Source organism: Sinocyclocheilus rhinocerous, unplaced genomic scaffold (assembly GCF_001515625.1).
Source record: "Sinocyclocheilus rhinocerous isolate Xijiao unplaced genomic scaffold, SAMN03320098_v1.1 scaffold864, whole genome shotgun sequence".
NCBI classification, from domain to species: Eukaryota; Metazoa; Chordata; class Actinopteri; order Cypriniformes; family Cyprinidae; genus Sinocyclocheilus; species Sinocyclocheilus rhinocerous.
Genome location: NW_015645567.1, coordinates 1,699,937 through 1,720,701, shown reverse-complemented (window position 1 = coordinate 1,720,701; position 20,765 = coordinate 1,699,937). Strand labels below are relative to the sequence as shown.

The window sequence follows — 20,765 nt, the reverse complement described above, 5'->3', positions numbered from 1 at the left end:
GACATTGTCGGTAGACTGAGTTAAAAAAATTTATTTGAAATTGGTTAAATCATTTTAATGAGTTGCCATGACTTACTGATTATATCATTATTTACAGTTTTTAATTCACACAATGAAGATATCCAACATGTAAGATACTAACTAAAAGTACTATGCTATATTACCATGTTGTTGGTGGTGATTTTAGACATGTACTATGATATACCATCTTTAAAGAACCTTGGAGTACCATCTAAATGAATATAAATATGGAGCACGATGTTACATGAATATTTAAGAGTGTATTGCCTTCTGATACAATCGCTGTACTATAGCAGCTCTTTGCAAGGGGAGCCACCAGATGGCATTTGCTGGGTTCTTAGTAGCAAAGGTTTTTCCCAGTTGGTTGCACATGTCCCTGAACAGATACATGATTGTTTGATTTAAAATCAAAGCCATGAATGATAGATACCAGTGCTACAGATTTTTCATATGGACTGCTTGACATGTGAGATTCATTACATTTGATGGTACGTTTGATTAAAGGAATAGTTCACCCCAAAATGAAAATTAACTGAACATTTATTCACCCTAAGGCTATCCAAGATGTAGATGAGTTTGTTTCTTTACCAGAACAGATTTGGAGAAATGTAACATCACATCACTTGATCACCAATGGATCCTCTGCAGTGAATGGGTGCCGTCAGAATGAGAGTCCAAACAGCTGATAAAAACATCACAATAATCCACAAGTAATCCACACCACTCCAGTCCATCAATTAATGTCTTGTGAAGCGAAATGCTGCGTGTTTGTAAGAAACAAATCCATCAAGGCGTTTTAACTTCAAACCACTGCTACAGACATTAATTGATGGACTGGAGTGGTGTGGATTACTTGTGGATTATTGTGATGTTTTTATCAGCTGTTTGGACTCTCATTCTGACGGCACCCATTCACTGCAGAGGATCCATTAGTGAGCAAGTGATGTAATGTTACATTTCTCCAAATCAATTCTGATAAAGAAACAAACTCATCTACATCTTGGATAAGCTGAGGGTGAATAAATGTTCAGTTAATTTTCATTTTGGGGTGAACTATTCCTTTAAAGACAATCGAATTACATATTACAAATGTCAACTAGTCAACTGCTATTTGGCTCAGGTGATTGCATCAAAAGGTTCTGTGGTTTCATGAGCAAAGATTTAAATCACATGCCAAACGGGGTGTTTATCCTAAATGTAAAAGGATTCCTCCCACAAACCGCCCTCCATTGTAAGTGCCTGGAGAAATACTGAATTGTTCTATTGCAGGTCCCACTGCAGCAACCCGATTCCCTTTTCACACAGTGGCTGCACTGAATTGCACAAGCCGAACCCATGCATACAAAAAACAGAGTGTCATAAAAGATGTTTCAGGTCATTCTGTGCTCTCTGAGCACAAAACAAGAGGGCATATGTGCAATTTTTTTTGTATTAGAAATTTCAAAGGATTGACATACATAATATGGCTCCTTCCATGTGAGAGACGTTTATTTAAAATTATGTGAGAAGTGTGTAATATTTTTGCACGCACCCTACTCCTCCCCCCGTCCCTTTGCACACTCACATGCGCATGCTGCAGAATGTATGTCTCACATTCTGGGCACATGGCAACACCAGCTAAATATAGCCTGCCAGCCTCAGGATTTCTTCCTGCGAACGCAGAATCCCCATCACGTAACGCCCCCTCCCTCATCCTCTTTACACTGTCCTCTCATCTGCTCGTGCGTTCACTTCTCACCGGGGAACTCAAGCTGGTTGCCAAAGGCAGCAGTTCATTTACAGAGTCAAACGGTGTGTGCTGCTCTCCAAGGACTTTACCTCAAAGCGATGTCAAAAGCATTGTGTGTAGCAGGTTTATTGTCATTAACTAAAAATAAATAATTTAAAAAAATCATTACTTGAAATTGAAAAACTGAAATAAAATATAAGCAAAAAATTATTTTAGCTAGTTGCCACTATTAACTAAATCTAAAATAATTTAAAAGCACATTTTATTACTTGCTATAAAATAAATATGAATATATATATATATGCATGTATATGTGTGTGTGTGTGTGTGTGTACATAAAATGAACCATTTTCATTTCAGCTGGTTGCCATCAAGTACCATAACCAAAACCATAAAAAATATTACTTGAAATAAAGTAAACATTAACTGAAAAAAAAAAATATATATATATATATATATATTCAGCTACTAATGTAAAAAAAAAAGTCACAACTTGAAAAATTTAATACAATTAAATATATAAAAAAATAATTTATTTTAGCTAGTTGCCATCATTAACTAAAACTAAAAAAAAATAAAATAAATGTATTACTTGAAATAAACATTAGCTGAAACAAAATAAAAATATATTCAAAAATAACTAGATTTAAACTGGTTTCTTGAAATAAAATAAACATTAACTGAAACAAATATACTAAAACAAATTCAGCAACATTTCTTACATTTCTAAAGTAAAACTAAATCAACTAAAAATTAGAACCCAATAAAAAAAATAATACAGACATCCAAAAAAACAAATAAAAATGACATTTCTTGCTGTTTGTCCTGTGAACTGTACCATTAAATTTGCTCAGACAAGTGTCTGCTAAATGAAAAATTACATTTGAATCATAAACTTAATCATAAGTCAAAACCATTATTAATCTTGAACAAGACATAGTATTTTAACTTTTAAAATTATGCACCACCATAAAGTCTGACCAACAAGACATATTTGCATTTCATTAATTCAGAGAAAAACCTAAGCCCGAACATTTGAATATTATGGCTTTTTGCTCTTATGACATCATATGACCCCACCCACCATGACCTAAATCAGAATAATGACGGACCGTCCAGTTTCGTGTCTAAATTTGGTCCACATTTAATGCTTAGAGACAGCACCGACTCTTCTTAACCAATGAATGCTCTTGTGATCACAGCAGGAGCTCAGTGCATTTCAAATAATCCAGGCCTGATCTGGAAGAGACCTCAGCGTGGCATTGCGTCCTGGTCTGCAGTGCCACCCTGTCTAATAACATGGGTGCGGCGGGGTCACTGTCTAAGGGTCAGCCAGGACACAGAGCGTATTCCTACCTGGCATCCCCTCCAGTCTTTAAACAGGGTGACTTACATTCCCGTGGGCTCCTGTGCGAATGACTGTCATGCCAATGACGTTTTGGCCGCAGGCATCTGTGTGGCCGGAGATGCTGCAATGTAGGTAAATTACATATTGTCACACTGCAATTTTTACGTCACCATTACAACATGTCTTACCATGCACTGAGTCACTTTTTAGGTTATGTAAGTCAGGCAGTAAAGTTTTACTTTTACTTAGTGTTCAAAAGTTTGGGGTCAGTTTTAATACTTTTATTCAGAAAGGACATCTGTCTGTTTCATTTGGATGCTATTCTTTTGAAGAATCTGGAGCAAAAATGGATCACGGTTTCTACATAATATGCAGCACATCTGTTTTCAACATTGATAATAATCAGAAATGTTTCTTGAGCAGCAAATCAGCATATTAGAATGATTTCTGAAGGATCATGTGACACTGAAGACTGGAGTAATGATGCTGAAAATTCCGCTTTCATCACAGGAATAAATTACATTTGAAAATATATTCAAGTAGAAAACAGTTATTTTTAAATGGTAATATTATTTAACATTATTACTGTTTTTACTGTATTTTTGAGTTACGACACCAAAAGTTCAAACAGTTGTATATATTGTGTGACATATTAACAAATAAATAAATAAAAACATATATTTTACTTTAAAAAAACAATGGTTTTAGTGACTGAAGGTCAATTTCACTTTCAAAAGCAAGAATGTAACCCAAAATCTACAGTTATTTGCTTTTTTGCAGTATCTTTTATTATTACATCATTAACTGACCATTACATTGCAATTAATTACTGCATTAACTATTGGCAAGATTATACAGATAGCTACAGTTAATACTAATGTGTTAATATTAACCCAAAGTCTGTGCGGCCATTAATTAAGGAAAGTTATTTCACAAGTAAAGCCTTTTTTTCCTTTAAAAAATATATGAAGAGTTCATTTGCAAAAACCGATAACTCCATTTTTATTTTTTTATTGCGCATTCCAAGTAATATCAATCAAACTGCAGTTAGGTTGTTTTGATTAAGTAATAATAACAAACAAATACAGGTAATTTACAAAAGATTCGCTAAAATGGACTTATCGGCTTCTGTTCAAAAACAACAAGGGCGCTTGTCGGCTTCTGCAGTAAAACGTGAACTCGCGATGCCTTGAAAGCGGACAAAACCGGCTTTTTTGACAAAACGTGTTTAGGGTTCAGATCGCGCTGTATGTGGAGAATAATGCACGGCAATCAGCTCATTTTTTTGGAAAGTGGCGTTTATCGGTTTTTGCAAATGAACTCTTCATATGAATTGCATAAAATAAGCACTAACTTACACGGCTTGATTTTAGAATTTAAATAGTGTTTGCAACCTATTTTAGTCCCTTAAATGTAAATCCATTTCAGAGTTGAACAAGATTTTAACCATCAGCAAATGACTGTATCATGAAAAGCGGGCCTTGCATACCAGAATGAAGGTGGTTAGAGCGGAACAGCTGAAAAATAATAGGGATTCATGACGTCATCCAAAAAGGACAGTCATTTCAGAGGCGGGACCCTGAAACAAAAGTCATTACATCTTGATTCAAGTTTATTATTAGAAGACAAATGTTTTTTTTTTTTTTCATTTACTTTAAGAAAATAAATAGGTTTGATTTTTATATTATGTTTACTATAGGGTTGTTGTTGTTAACTAAATCATTAAAAAATATTTTTGACTTAAATAAAGCTGAAATAAAATAAAGTATAAATATTAGATCTAAAAAAAAAACGAAATGAAAACAAAACTACAAATAGTGCCTGTGCAACACTAAAATTAGTAACTGGAAATAAATACAAACTAAAATAAAAATAAATTAAACCTATATAGTAATATTTAAAAATAATAATAATTTTAAAAATAACAAAGGCACATAACAAAATTACTAAAATATTAAATTAAAACTAAAAATATAAAAACTAAAGCTAATTCAAAATATGAATAAAAACTATAAATACTAAATAAATACTACAAAAAATAACACTTAAACTGGTGAACAGTTTTATGTACATAAACAAATCAACGCCAGGCCAGTAGTTTGCTTTCCATTATTTATAATTTCCTTTATTCTGTTACAAACAAACAAAGCATTTTTCTAAATATAGACTTGTAAATCTCCAGAAAAAAAAAAGTTTAGCCATGGGAAAAATAGAAAGGCTGCCCGTTCTGATAGAGGCAGTCTAGTATGGGGGTGGGACATGATGGGATGGGTGGAGATACTTTGAGTATCTGAGACCTGAGCTCTTGACAGTGTCCTGCAGTAGCCATGAACTCGCTCCGTAACTTCAGTATCAAGTAACAGATAGAAAATGAATCGAGCAAATGTATATACTGAGAATGCCAAGAACCTGAGTTTAAACCAGACGAGGGCATTCCGATGTTAAAATCTCTGCTGAACACGTAAGATATTGGAAAAATAGCTACCTTTCGATAAAGATTGTTCTATGAATTGCTGCTCTTGTGCGTATGATCAGGTAAAACGTGGTTGACACATGGATGCTGTTAAGAGCTCGGGTGAGTCACCTGGAATAACAGAACATTCAATCAGAATCTTTTGTACAGTGGTACAGAGGTATTGTTCATTCGAAAAGTATGCGGACCCCCTACAGAACTTTGCACAAATCCCAACCTCAGGAAACAGGAAGACAAATCGGCCAATTGTGAGAGTCGGCGAAGAGCCTGACAGGAAATTAATTTATAATCCCATCCCTCTGGATGAGTATTGCTTCCTGTCCCTGATGTGTGTGTGTGTGTGTGTGTTTTTTAGTGACAATAAGGCGGAAAAACAAAACACAAACTTTTACAGCACATATTCTCACATATATATTTATATATAATACATCTGAAATAAACACAGCCAAGTTCAGTCGAAAGAAAGTCCATTTCTGGTGTTCTGCAAGAGATTTGTGCCCAATTTCATATTTTAAATGGACAGGTTAAACGAAAAAAAAAAAAAAAGTGCTGCGATATTCAACTCCACTTTGAAATTTAGCAGCCTAGAAGGTTTTAATGCATCTATACCCCTCAAAGTGAAGAAAAATGGCTTTGTTGTCATTTGCATTTTTGAAACAATTAGTCAATGATCGGAGTTCTTCAACATGACACATTCACGTCACTAATAGTACTGATGGGTCAAACAATCAAAATGAATCTTGTGAACTTGATCTACAAATGCTGCTGATTTAGACACGCCAGCGTAACCACAAAGTGCTAAAAACATGGCAAATCTCCTTCCTAAAGCGAGTTTGAACAGCGAGTCGTGTTGTAAAGCCAACTCAGCACCCCCCCTTGAGTCCCGAATGGTGCCTCCCGTCTACAAATGCCCAGTTTAGCGGAGCGACCCGAACAGCAGCTGAGGAGGGGGGCAGGCGGGGGGGAAACGCAAGAATGTCCTGCCAACAGCTGCTGTGTCACGCTTTCTATTGCCGTTCAGGCTCGGCTGCCAAATCAGGGCCTGTTTTTTTTTTAAGGTTACGCAGAAAACGCTCTATGCTGCACGTTACAATGCCAAACGACAGGTTTTTCTCTACTATACGGCTTCAGCGGCACACTATCACGTGTAGTGAATGCAGTCTGCTGATGTAATAACATTTGCAGTAGCATGCAATCGGCTCAACAATCGGGTCCTTGTGCCTCGCCACACTACAGAGCAAACGGCACAGCTGAATCCACGGCCACCAGGGCAGGAATGTTCACCCTCTTTATGCTTCTAGCATTAAAATAACCGGCCTGCTAAGTCAGCACGCTGTTGAGGAGAAACAGCTGCTGCAATCGTGGAAGTACAGAAAACGAGTGCAGAGATTGGCATCCATTAACAATTCTGCAGCCAGCAGATAAGAGTGTGTGAAAATATTTCATAACATAGGATGCAATTCGTCTGTCTTGCATTTTAGGAAAGATCACAGCAGTACACATGACTTCAACAGCTGCCATTTAACACAAAACAGGTCAAAGGAGGCTTTACAAATCAGCACAAAACACTGTTGCTCCCAAAAAATTTAAAAAAAAAAATTTCTTCAATTCTTCGCCGTGGATGCAAGCATATCGAATTTTGTGTTTCTACTAAAGTGCATGGATGAAATGTGTTTAAAGTTAACAATCTTTCTCCATCATAACCTACTGGTCTACTTGGTTATTTTAGTAATATTTTTGGTGAAAAGCTAAACAAAAATATTGCATTAATATAGCTGCAGATACTATGCAAGAGAAAGCAATAATTTAAATAAAAAGGCAAATGAGGGACGGGCATGCACAGAAATGGAGACCACCGAAAAGACGTTTGATATTAATCGTGTAGAAAGAAAACGTAATGAAGTGCATGCTGTAAACTCAAAAAGGTTGTGGGAGGAGCTAGGGAGGGTGACGTTTCGCAAGACTAATCTCATATATGTTATAGTCTTCGACAAAAAAAAATACACTGGACAGTCTTCCAATCCCAGCTTATTTATCTTTTTTACAAAATTAGCTTCTTGAGCTTTAATAATTCTTTAGTTTATATATAATTTTTTACTTTGCGTATTCAAAAATATGCTGGTTTGTTTACGTATTCTCTGATAAAGAACAATCTCACATAAAAAAAAAAGACAACGCAAAGGGGGACGGGGTGAATATACACTCGCCCTTGTAGCTCTGTCCTTTATATTAACTAATATCACATGTCTGTTGGCTTAAGCAATCTATCCTTAAATATTCAGAGGGCACTTGGACCCAAGTCTGAAAAAACAAGCTTTCTGTATGCTGACCCCGAAACCAAAATATCCCACCGGTCCATAGTGTCAATTTATAACACCGGTGGAATGATGTGCATAAAGCAACCATTTTCATCGATAATGCCTGTAATGAAGTCAGATTATGACTTTAAAAAGTCTCGCCGTGAACAACCGAGACACACAAACACAAAATCAGGGGTCAAAATGCTCCAAATCTTAATTTAAAACATTTCGATGCTCAATCAAATTGGCCAAATCATAAAAGTCATGTTGACGGGAGAACAAAAACCTTAAAATAATAACTTAGGGAACATCTGTCTATAAAAGGAAAATAATCATCTGAGAACACAACTTCTGATGTACATTTAGAAAGACTCATGCTGCGTTGGTAGGAAACACACCATGGCCAGTGACGCTATATATGTATACTGTATATATACATTTATCTCACCTAAAAATATGTTGGACAGTATGCACCCTTATAGCCTGGTTTTATCATAATTCAGCAGCCTTGGCGCTGATGTAACAAAGGTTTCATTGTTAACGAAGACAATTAAACTTGCTGGTTTCACAGGACAGGGCAGCATCAGAAATAAATCAAAACCCACGAGACATCCTTCGCCCCATGGCTTCAATATAGACGACCCCCCTCCCCAAAACCTCACCACATAGAAACTTCACAGATCTATTTTTCTGTCCGATGAATATTTTAGTAGGCTATTTGACTTCAGTTCATGCACTTATTGTTTCACACATCTCCTGGGGTCAGTCCTCGTCCACTTCCTCGCCCTCGGACTCCTCTCTCCTCTCGTACATCTTATCCCGGTGTTTCTCCTGGATCTCCTTCATCTCCTCGGCGTAGCGGGAGAAGGCTCCTCCGAACTTCCCCCAGGCCTTGAAGGGGATGGTGATGGAGTTCCTGTAACTGGGCTTGACCTCGCTGACCCTCAGGAACACGCCGTACTTGTTGGAGCCGACGTCGAAAAAGAACCTCTTGGAGTCCACCATGATGGAGGTGCCCTCTGGGAGCTCGCCGTAGGCCCCCGCGGCCCCGGGCCCCCCGCTAAGCTCCTCGTCCTCCCCGCCATAGTCGTCGATGAGCTTGGCCAGAGCGTCTCGGAACTCGATCAAGCCCTGAGCCGGGAGCGCGATGGTCTGGCCGGCCTGCACGCTGCCTCCGGGACCGCCCCCTCCGCCGACGCCGAAGCCGGGACCTCGGTTGACGGTCTGACGGATGCGCAGGAACCTCCCGCGCTGGTTCTCCTTCAAGTCGAGGTAGTATTTGCGGTTCTCACGCACCAAGAACTCGCTCTTCAGCGCCCTCCGCGGGCCGCCGTCATCGCCGCCGGACGACTGCGCGATCTGCTCCGGGCTGCTCGGCCCCAGCTGGGCGTAGTGCTCGATGAAATCCCCGAGGTAGTCGCGGAACTCGGCCGCCACGGACATGGAAAGAGTCAGGCGGCTCTTAGAGCCCCCGGCGCCCACCTCTGCTATCTTAATGAAGCGGCCCTTCGCGTTTTGCTTGACGTCCAAGTAGAAGCGCTTGTTCTGGATGTCCAGGCGCTTGGACGCCAGCTCCTGGGTCTCCTGCTCCCGCTGGGCGTGCTGGAGGCCCCCGCGCTCGCTCCCGCTGTCTCCATCCGCCATCTTCAGCACCTCCATCCAACTTCACCCTCAGAGAAACGCTCCTCTCTGCTCTGCTTCGGTACGCACGGCTCTCGGCACCACAGCATTGGCCTCACATCTGCCAATAACACGCGGCGTGCGCTCGCGGGGTCACTAATAGGTCTGCGCGCTTGTCATTCGGGGCGTGAGGGAGGTGCGCTCGGGCTCCATTGGTCAAAGTCATTTCCTCCTCCTGTGCATGCATTTCCTGTCCTTCTGGAGCTCAGCTAAAGCTTTGAAGGAGAACTAACAAACATTATCTTTTTTTTTTTTTAAATCATAAAAGTACTTGGCTGCTTTGTACTGCCAGCGCAACAATGCAATAAAAGTGACAGAAAAGAAAATAGATACAAATATGACGTGCATTTCATGTTACTATCATAACAATTTTAAAATAAAATAAAATGAATAAGACAGTATTGGACTATTGTACAGAAAACTAGTGAATGTCAGAAATAAATGTGAATTTTACAGATGCATTCATCTTTATTAACACTATTTATATAAGTATTTTTAGGCTATATTAATATTTAAAAACGAATACTTTAAATGTAATGAAATTATATCTCCTATAAAATGCATAGGCCGACGTTGTTATCAACAACAATTTGCATAACAGTTTTATAAAGTGCTACGTATTTCTGCGTATGTTATTTTAAAATCTGACCCAGGATCAGCCGGTTGCCCTCTCTTGAATTATGAGCTATGACGTAAACGCTGACTGTAGATCAGCTGAACTTCGCCTTTATGTGAGGGATGACGTCACACGTGACGTCGGTCTTTAATTCCCGAGGTCAGTGTGTCGCGTGACAGTGATTGTGATAAGCGCGCACATGAATAATTATCACTCTTGAATCGCTTTTAATTGTAGAAGGCGATACACAAGTAACCAGCATGTAATTGTTTGTATAAGACGTTTTTTTCTTTCTTTTTTTTTTTGTGTACAAATGATTGCAAATTGTTTTTAATTATTACTCTGTCCAACACCGTTCGTAATATTGTCATTCCAATAAAAAACTGTGAAACTGAGAATTAATTATAATAACGTAGCATAATTATAGTAATATACAATTTCCAATGAACACTAGAAATCATATTTCATTGATATCTCAAAAGGTAGCCTACTTCTAAGTTTAAAAAATAATTCGCTATAATTATTCACCTATTACGATTGCTCAGCCATGCATATTCAGAGTCTTGAATCACCGATGAGAAATTTCAACACAAGTATTTTCTACCTCAAGCTTCACAATTACATCAAAACTCATGCCATATTCACTGCGCACTGCAAGTGTTCACACTAAACATTACCTTGTTATAATAGTGTTTTATAATTAATATATATAGATAACTATTATATATGACAATAAAATAAATATGAAAACATATTAGAATAATATAATATTATCTTATTAATTTACTTATAATTGTGCTTTATAATTAACATATGCAATTATATATATATATATATATATATATATATATATAGTATTTGATAACTATATTGTAATCATAATATTGTGCGCAATCTGCCACGCCCACTGGAGTCTCGTCAATAGGTCACGCATGCGCTGATAGCTCCGAAGTAACACCCTGAAACAGAACCTGCTCCGTTTTTGGAACGGAAAGCTGAGTTTATCCGCTTACTTACCCTTAAACATACCTGGGTATGTCACATAACCTGCTTTCTGGAACACTCCCCAGGAGGCTAATTAATTAATTAATTTTGAATGCGGCCAGGTAAAAGAAACGCGCTTTATGAGCATTTAACTGCTGTTAAGACCATTCCCCACAACATAAAACACATAAACCTGAAAGGAACTAAAAAAAGAAATAGGAAGAAGAAGAGCCATTGATATGCACATTAAATGTAGAAATAAGGAAATAGATTAAAACTGTGTTTGCTCAGTTTTCCAGTGTTCAAAATCCTGTTTGTTTTATTTAAGGTCATCTTTTGTTCTCCATTAGTCAAACATTACACTGGTCGTCAGTCATAAAACAGAGATAATCTTGCACAATAAAAGGGACTCACAAGGGCACGTTTACAATTTTAGTGTTGAAAAGAGGAAGCTGAACAGACAAAACGTGCTCAATGACACAATTTATATGTTATGCATTGTAGCTTTTACAACAGAATACGATGCACTATAACATGCCAGTTATTATTCTATAGATTTCTATTGTGATCGAAACATTGCCAATCACAGTATAAAAAATACGTATGTTTTTCTAATCGGTTTTAATGTAATAAATGATGATGACGCCGGCACGCATGCGTACAAGACTAGTGCGCGCTGGCGGTCCAAGAAAAAAAAACTCCGTATAGAAAAGCTCTGTGATTGGACAGAACCTACGTTTCAAACCAAGACGTAGCTCGCTGATTGGTTATTACGCTGAACGGACCGCGCTAACGCCGAAGTGGGCATCATTGTGTTTTCCCTCCGTTTCATGCGAAAAGAGAAGAAGCTCATCTGGCGATATGGTAAAGCAAGTTTTTATTGTCTAATTTCTAAAATATAGCCTAGCTCGGACGGTTGTGTCTTGTGTAAATTGTAATGGTGCCGTGTTTTAATTTTGTACACGTGATGGCTTTTAATAAGCTCGTGGTGTTTGTGGGTTTGCAGTGTTTTGGTAAAAGAGTGCCGACCATGGATTAAAGTGAATTTGGTGCATTATTTTGCAAAACGCATCAAAGAGCCAGAAAATGCATGCGTGCATTTAATAATTGGGATGCAGGGTTGGTGGAATATGGCAATATTTAAAATTAATAAGAGTAGAGTTAACGTAATGTTTATAAGTAAGAGCCAAACTCTCATCGAAGCATTTTGCTTATGTTGTTTGTACACACTAAAAAATCCAAAAATAAGCTCAAGCCTGAATTTACTTTAGTTTGTTTGTACTTCTGTTTAAATACTAAGAATATAAAGGAATCTGAACATCAGTCATTTTGGGGCGTTTCTTTAATTTCACTCCATTTTTCAAAATGATCTACAAAAAAAAAAAAAATCGAAGTTAAATGAACGTTACTGGAGTACGTTTTAATTTATTTATTTATTAATTTGTGAAATGTACTAGGAATTTCAGAGTAAAAATTGATTTGATTTTGATTTGAAGAAGAAAAAAAAGATGTATTAATTACATTGGCCACAACTTCGATAAGGCTTTTAAATAATAAGTCATTTTTATTGTGCTTCTGCAGGCAGGAGGAAAAGCTGGAAAGGACAGTGGAAAAGCCAAGACAAAATCAGTCTCCAGATCACAAAGAGCTGGTCTGCAGGTAACGTTACATATTCCTCTGCCAGATACGAAAAAATGAACTGCTGTTGAATTTAACTGGGTGATATTGAGCATTTGATTGGGTTTTTATGTTTCAGTTCCCTGTAGGTCGTATCCACAGGCACCTGAAGACCCGAACTACCAGCCATGGTCGTGTTGGAGCTACAGCAGCGGTGTACAGCGCCGCTATCTTGGAGTACCTGACTGCTGAGGTAATGATTTTATTTTGGCACGGTTTGTTAAACAAGCCTGCTGGATGTCATAGTGGCAGATTGTTGGCTGGCTGTGATTTCTCTTACTGTGTGAATAGTCTCTAATGCTTCCAAATGCAACCTTGTTCAAACCCATATTCGCAGGTTTTGGAGTTGGCTGGTAATGCCTCCAAGGATCTGAAGGTGAAGCGTATCACTCCAAGGCATTTACAGCTGGCTATCCGTGGTGATGAGGAGTTGGACTCGCTTATCAAAGCCACTATTGCTGGCGGAGGTGAGTTTCTTTCAACTCCGGATTTTTAAATTTTTTTTGAGTGCAGGGTGTTAAAAAGAAAACGTAGCTTTGATTCTGTAAAATGATATTTTTAGGGCTGATATTATTTTAATGGCATGTCTTTGTGTCTTTCCCTACAGGTGTGATTCCACACATCCACAAGTCACTGATTGGAAAGAAGGGCCAGCAGAAAACCGTATAAAATGCATTGATGTTCGATTCTATCTTTGTCTAGAAAACGGCAATCAGCATTGAGAGAGCAGTTGCTTTTGTTACGTTTCCCCATTTGTTTGGTTATGTTTGGTAAGCGTAGTTTAACATAACAATGGTTAGAGTTTGACGTACTATATTCATGATAATTAACGGGGAGGGGGTGTTACATGTTGTGGGGTAAGGAAATGTAATCATGGTTTTTGTTTAGTTGGGTTAAGGAATGGGTTTTGTGAGGTTTGGGTTTCATTATTGGCTTTTTAAAATCTGTTTTATACATTAAAAGATGTTTTTTTTCCTAAATGTTTTGCCTTTTTGTGATTTTCATTATTCCTTAGAAACTCCTCATATTAGCTAATTGCTGCAGGAGATCTATTAAAATGAATCCTGATAGTCGTTCTTGGATCTGACATAAGAGATTGTGAATAAAATGTATAGAAAACATTTTCCTAGCTACATTTCCATTGTATATATCTTTTGAAATAAACAAGAGTAACTAAAAAAGTACAGAAATGTATAGATTTAAATGCTTGGGTAAAAGTATTTAAGGAAAATTTTCAATGTTCATTTAAGCAGATGATTTTATGATGGTTTTGTGTTTGATTATAGTTGATAACTGAACATTTATTTAACAAATAGGTTTCTGTGGATCTTAAAAAGTCTTAATTTTCCCTTCTACAAATTAAGGCATTAAAAGATCTTAAATCAGAGCAGAAAGTATTCAAAGAATTCATAGTCCTGGCGTTAAATATTGCATACACTGCAAAAAAACTGAATATCTTCCTCAGTATTTTTGTCTTGTTTTCCAGTACTAATATCTAAACATCCATAGATCACATTACATTTACTTAAAGGGGTCATAGGATGCCCATTTTCCACAAGTTGATATGATTCTTTAGGGTCTTAATGAAAAGTAACATAGTTTGGTTAAAATTTCTCAATGGTAGTGTAAAAAACACCGTTTTTACCATGTCAAAAACAGCTCTTTTCAGATCAAGTCGTTTTTGTAGCATTTTCCTTTAAATGTTAATGAGCTCTGCTGACCCCGCCCCTCTCTTCCGAGCTGCTCTCAAGAGAGACTGTTTACTTTAGCCGCATTCATCGTGAAACTTGCTAATTAGCACATTATTAGGAAAGGCGATTTGCAAAGATTCATTACAAAACATTATACTCACTTCTTCTGTAGATGAGGCTGGATCACGAATGATTCTGGTGAACATAGACGCATTTAGGTAGATCGGGGGAGCATTTCCTTCAGAAACAAATGTAATCCACTGCGAGTTCAGCGGCTCAGATATCGGGAGTAAATGACGACTGCTGTGTTCATTATTACATCCAACAACAGAACACCTCAAACGCTTAGGAGTCATTCTTGTCTACATCTGCTCCGGCGGTGAAACAAAGTAATATATCTGTCTTATCCGAATTTAATAAAATAAAATTATTGGTCATCCAATCTTTTACATTTTTAACACATTCTGTTAGCTTAGATAATTTAGAAGTTTCATCTGGTCTTGTTGAGATATATAGTTGAATATCATCAGCATAACAGTGGAAACTAATCCCGTATTTTCTAATAATATTACCAAGGGGCAACATGTATATCGAAAATAGCAGAGGACCTAGGACAGATCCTTGTGGCACTCCATATTTTACTGGTGATAATTGACGCTTAAAACAAGAACAAGTATCTGCCAACTGAGTATGAAAACTTGTTTTTCCTTTTAATTCAATTAATTTTTCTGAACCTATTAGCAGAATATTTGTTCTTGTTTAAATCATAAACTCACTTTTTTTTAATGAGATCACAATTTATCAGAAATGTATCAGTTATCAATTTATCAGGCATCTTATATGATTTTGCATCTCAATTAAATGCATCTGGATTTAAGAATCTTTAGACATTTGCACTGGAAAACAAAAAAGTACTTATAAAGAACAGCATTTTTTTTTTGCAATGTGATCAGAAGTTACAGTAAAAGTTATTTCTATATTCTAGTGGTTGGGAGCTGAGGTATTCAAGTTATATGCTATTTGATTTTGTAAAATGAATGAAGAATTGGAGTTCTGTTTTAAGTTGTGTTTTCAAACAAAGTCTTAAATTTACCTTCATAAAACCTGCAGAAAAACTGTAACTAAATGTTTCTGTACTAAACTACATGTAACTCAATGTTCAAGTAAATGTGGCCATATATGTTTTATTCTTTGTATTTTGACAGGCTAAATTAAAATTGTAAGCAATAAATAATAGCATGCTGAAAATATAAGATTAAAGGTGTTTAGTTTCAGTTCAGTATATTTGTTGGAGAAAAAAAAATCCCCAAAATGATACTGAAGTGCACTGCTGTAGTGTTTTTAAATGTTTGGGGTCTGTAAAACGTTTTAATGTTTTTGAAAAATCCAAGGCTACATCTATTTGATTAAAATAGTAATAATGTGCTGAATTTTCAGCATCATTACTCCAGTCTTCAGTGTCACATGATCCTTCAGAAATCATTCTAATATGCTGATTTGCTGCTCAAGAAACATTTCATTATTATTATCAGTTTGATAAACAGAAAGTTCAAATGAAAAGCATTTATTTGCAATAGAAATCTTGTATAGCATTATAGTTTTTTCTGTCACTTTTGGTCCATTTAATCCATCTTTGATTAATTAAAATATGAATTTCTTTCATAAAAATAAACTTGAACAAGCTCTTCACACTTCGGTGTAGTCAAATAGAAAATGATTTATTTATACACTCCTCTTGTACACATAGACATGAACGAAATAGAACTTTACAATCATATTTAAATAATAATTCATCAAAACGATAAAAAAAGATCACATTTGTTATTGCACTTCACCCTGTATTCACAAATGCAACGATGTAAACCAAGCCGAACGCCTTGACTAACAGGTAGAAATGAATGTTTTGCTGTCGGTCTCTCGTCTCACTGTGTGCTGTAGTACTGCGAGTGATAGGGCTGGTATGGACTCATCATGGAAGGGTTGATGCTCTGTAGGGTGCTGCACTGATACAGGGCCTCCACAGGCAGGGTCGGCAGGCCTCCGGCTGTAGCAGGGCTGTAGTGGAATCCCGGGCCGTAAGGTGCCGGGCTCTCTTGGTAGTAGCTGGGATACGGAGCGGCACGGAAACTGTGCAGATCGGAGTAATGCATCATATGCGAGGCTACCTTGGCCTGACAGGCGTGAGCCAGACTGTCCTGAACGGTCCGTTTCAGCTTCATGCGTCGGTTCTGGAACCAGTTTCTGATCTGATGGAGAGAAACATAAGATAAGTTCTGGGGCGGAGCTATCAAAATAGGGGCAAGACCCTTTTGGGGTAGGGGCGTGTTTGTTTTGGTGATTTCAAATATCAACATTGGCTACCAGAAATCGCTTACTCTGCCTTTAATACATAAAAGTCAAATCACTATTTTTGCGACTTTGGAGCCCCCTACAGTTAAGTGAGTGTAATTACAGCAGATAGCTGTAGGAGCGCATTTGTTTCTGCCGTAAAGCAATCCGCCCTTTTCGCGAAATTTCGTACCCGCTTACCAAACTTACATACTCCCCCAGTACAGACGTTATATTAAGTCAGTGTACCATCAGAATGAAGCTGATATTTAATGGTAGCGATGGGAGAATCTAACCCATTTGAATCTTTGAGTCAACTGAATTGCTTCGCAAAAAGGTTCAGTTTCGAATCTCTCGAAACGCAACACGTTAGTGACGCCTGCTGGTCAAAACTGTGTAAATGCAACAAAAACTCAGGCCAAACACCTTCTACCAAGTGTTTTTTTCAAAGTATAATATAAGAAATGGTATTAACAAATCATCAAATATCATTTAATATAAATAGTGTCAGTGTAACATGTGTTCTTTTAATAATTGTTTTGTTGGTTTTATGGAGGGCACGGCTAAACAGGTCAATACGAGACTTTTAACTACTGCTCTTCATTTTTATTATACAAAAATGTTATTTTTTAGAAACCGTTATGCCGTAACGAAGCTCCGTTCACTGAAATCACGAGACTTTGGCAGTTGATGCGCGCTCCGAATCACTGGTTCGAATCAAATGATTCGTAAAGGTTTCGAAGCTTCACGAAGCTGTGCTTTGAAAGCACTCAAGTCATTTCAAGGTAAAGAAAAAAAAAAACTAGCACACAGTCGCTTTAAATCACATTATTAAAATCATAGTAATAATAATAACAATGAATCGACCTTGTACCTGTTTATCAAACAGATTTAGTCTTTTGCAGAGCTCAGCTTTGTCCTGGGCTCCCAGATAAGTGTTTCTCTTGAAGGCTCTCTCTAGACTGTTGATTTGTTCGGCGGTGAAGGCCGTTCGGGGTCTGCGGCCGGTAGAGGGAGATACTGATGGCGCCGGTTCTTTAGGGGCCCCAGGTGAGAGAGAGCGGCCGCCCTCGCTCTCGTACCCTGATGTCTCGTCCTCCTCCGCGCTGCTGCTGAAACCTGGCTCTGAGGCGATCAGGAAACAAATAGATATTCAAATATGAAGTCAGTAAACAAAAATAAATACATACATAAACACAAGGGAGCAAGAGAAAATAAACATTTTGTAAATTTGCATTTAAATGGAAAATGTTCAATTGAAAATAAATAAATGTGGACAAAAGTAAATTAAAGCAGATCCCATGCAAACTGTACATTTGCTAGCATTACATTTTAAAATGGGATCCTAATACAAATTAAATGAAATGGATTTATACTTAAAATAATTAGTTTGTTGTTTTAATATAAGTATTTTAGTATTATTTATTATTTTAACAGTATTGTAATAGTACTTTTAACTATAGTTATGTTAAAACATATTTATTTTTTATTATTTAGACTATTTTTACTACTAATCCAATAAAAGTAACAACAGTATTTTAGGTGCATATTTTACATTAAATGATTTAAAATGTAAAATAATAACCTATCTATTTGAATATATTTTAAAATGTATTTTTTCCCCTGTGTTGGCGGTTTATAGTTTTACTTTTAACTGTTAAAGTCATTGATACTATATACTTTACTGTTAAATAAACAAACAAAAAAATAACAGTAGGATTTTTATATCTGTATTTTACATGAAATCATTATTTAAAATCTTTTATAACTGTTTTCTGTTTTTAATACTTTTTTTATAATTTTTTTTATTACTTTATATAGTACTTTATCTTTATTGTTACTATGTTAAATAACTATTTATACTATTTTCCTGGTAATTAAATTCAAAACAAAATAAAATAGACAAGTATTTTACATTAAACCATTAAAAAATGCATAAAGATTACTCAACAATATTAACATGGATTATGAGAACAGTTTTTTACCGTGAGTGTGTTGCTGGACGATATTGTTGTCACTGGACTCGGTCTCTTGCGTAGATGTACACAACAAACTGTTTCCCGGCTGTGCTGGCTCCATACGTTTCTCCCGATTCTCCATGTTTTCTGGTCTCCATCTGCTGTAGAAGCCAGGAAGGCTCTCAGATGCAGTGCCAGAGGTGCTCAGGACGTCCTGGCCGGGAGAGACCCAAGAGCTTGAGGGAAGTGTTGATACCGAAGCCTGGCTGCTTTGAGAAAGCCACTCGATGGAAAAATGCCCCTTCATCTCAGAGAACCAACTGTGTCCAAATCCAGCAAAGAAAGGCAGATATCCGGTATAAGACAAGGCAGTTGTGCAGTTCTTCTTCTTAAGGGTGAGTTTCCAGCAGAAGTCCTGTGACTGAGTGAGTCAGATGTGTGTTTGTGTTCTGATAAGCGTGGCTTTGGGTTCACTGGTCAACACCTCCAGCATGGGGCTCACGTATTTATAGGGCTAATCCCAGCTCATTTACAATTCACTTCGCCCCGGATCAAAGGAAGCGTCCTGATCTCCACCCCTTCAGTTTTCACAAGTGTGGTAATGAAGACGTCTCAATCGGCCTTGAGTGAACCCATTAACTCCTGGCACCAGTAAGTCTGGAGATGTAATCCCCTCCCTAAAACCATCTCGGATCCTGTCTCCTCTCTGAGGTGTGCATGTGTGTGTGATTTCATATGTCCACATTAGAACAGTGTGATGGAGGAAGTTCAAGGTTAAACACAGTGGCTTGGAATTCATAATCAACAGCAATATCTGGTAATCCCAAAAGGTACATAGTTTTAGTTATTTGACTAAAATGTTACCGCATAAAGTCCACAGAACTAAATCCACTTTAAAACATTCTTTCTTTCTTTTTGCAAAATAAAAAAATATTTTTGTATAGTCCTTTTATCATAAAATTTCTTTAGAACAGAAATGTTAATGTAAAACTACAACTTGAAAAATTATATCAATAACTCATTCATTCATTTATGCACAATAAAATAAACCAAATTTTAAAGTTCCTTATCAGAAGAATAGAATGCAAAACAACAACTTGGAAAAAGTATTTGTTTGTTTGTTTGTTTTGTTCGTTCATTCATTTATTTACAGTTCCAGCACTACAGAATGAAGCTCAAATATTTCATAGTGAGAAATTAGAAAATTATTTCCTTTTTTTTTTTGTTTAATTATTTATTTATTCATTTTTTATAGTCCATTATTATAATCTGATCACAATAAAATAAACCAAATTTTAAAGTTCTCAGTCAGAAGAATAGAATGCAAAACAACAACTTGGAAAAAGTATTTGTTTGTTTGTTTGTTTTGTTCGTTCATTCATTTATTTACAGTTCCAGCACTACAGAATGAAGCTCAAATATTTCATAGTGTAAAGAAAATGATTCATTCATTCATTTCAGCACAATAAAATAAAGTTTTCAAAATTTTTATAGTCCTTTATTATAATCTCTTTAGAACAGAAATGTCAACAATTTAAAAAAGGACATCTAAATATTTTTCAAATCTTTTTATTTTTATTTCTTTAAAAAGAGCACAACAAAATGAAGCTCAAACATTTCATAGTGAGAAATTAGAAAATTATTTCCTTTTTTTTTTTGTTTAATTATTTATTTATTCATTCATTCATGCCGAGTTATTTTTACTGATCACAATACAGAAAAAAAAACATAAATGTTTCATGGTCTTTTTTTCATAGTGTCTTTAGAATAAAAAATACTGTTAAACTACTTTTTTATGAAAAACCTTGTCAGTTTCTCTGATTCCAATAGAACAAAACTGCAGTTCTGTCCTTTTGTGAAAATGTCTCTCTCATAGACACTTAATGTTCTTGTGAGTGGCTGCAAACGTGGCTAATTCAGCTCTTGTTTATGCCCCTTTCAGCCGGTATTGGTATCAAAG

The 20,765-nt window shown here is 36.6% G+C and overlaps 3 protein-coding genes across 3 annotated transcripts; 1 reads left to right on the top strand and 2 right to left on the bottom strand.

Annotated features, from left to right (window-relative positions):
- Positions 1 to 5,196: 5,196 nt before the first annotated feature.
- Positions 5,197 to 9,632, bottom strand: LOC107706799 (transcriptional activator protein Pur-beta). The gene has a single exon (XM_016510622.1). The coding sequence runs from the start codon at positions 9,528 to 9,530 to the stop codon at positions 8,634 to 8,636; it is 897 nt and encodes a 298-aa protein (XP_016366108.1). The 5' UTR covers positions 9,531 to 9,632; the 3' UTR covers positions 5,197 to 8,633.
- Positions 9,633 to 10,231: 599 nt separating this feature from the next.
- On the top strand, positions 10,232 to 13,808 carry LOC107706756 (histone H2A.Z-like). Its single transcript, XM_016510559.1, has 6 exons — positions 10,232 to 10,306; positions 11,860 to 12,015; positions 12,733 to 12,810; positions 12,908 to 13,021; positions 13,166 to 13,295; positions 13,436 to 13,808. Exons 1-6 carry the CDS (start codon positions 10,232 to 10,234, stop codon positions 13,495 to 13,497), a joined length of 615 nt encoding a protein of 204 aa, XP_016366045.1. The 3' UTR covers positions 13,498 to 13,808.
- Positions 13,809 to 16,435: 2,627 nt separating this feature from the next.
- LOC107706760 (homeobox protein vent1-like) lies at positions 16,436 to 19,244 on the bottom strand. The gene is made up of 3 exons (XM_016510563.1): positions 18,833 to 19,244; positions 17,722 to 17,972; positions 16,436 to 16,765 (listed from the first exon to the last, which is right to left on the bottom strand). Exons 1-3 carry the CDS (start codon positions 19,110 to 19,112, stop codon positions 16,442 to 16,444), a joined length of 855 nt encoding a protein of 284 aa, XP_016366049.1. The 5' UTR covers positions 19,113 to 19,244; the 3' UTR covers positions 16,436 to 16,441.
- Positions 19,245 to 20,765: the final 1,521 nt, after the last annotated feature.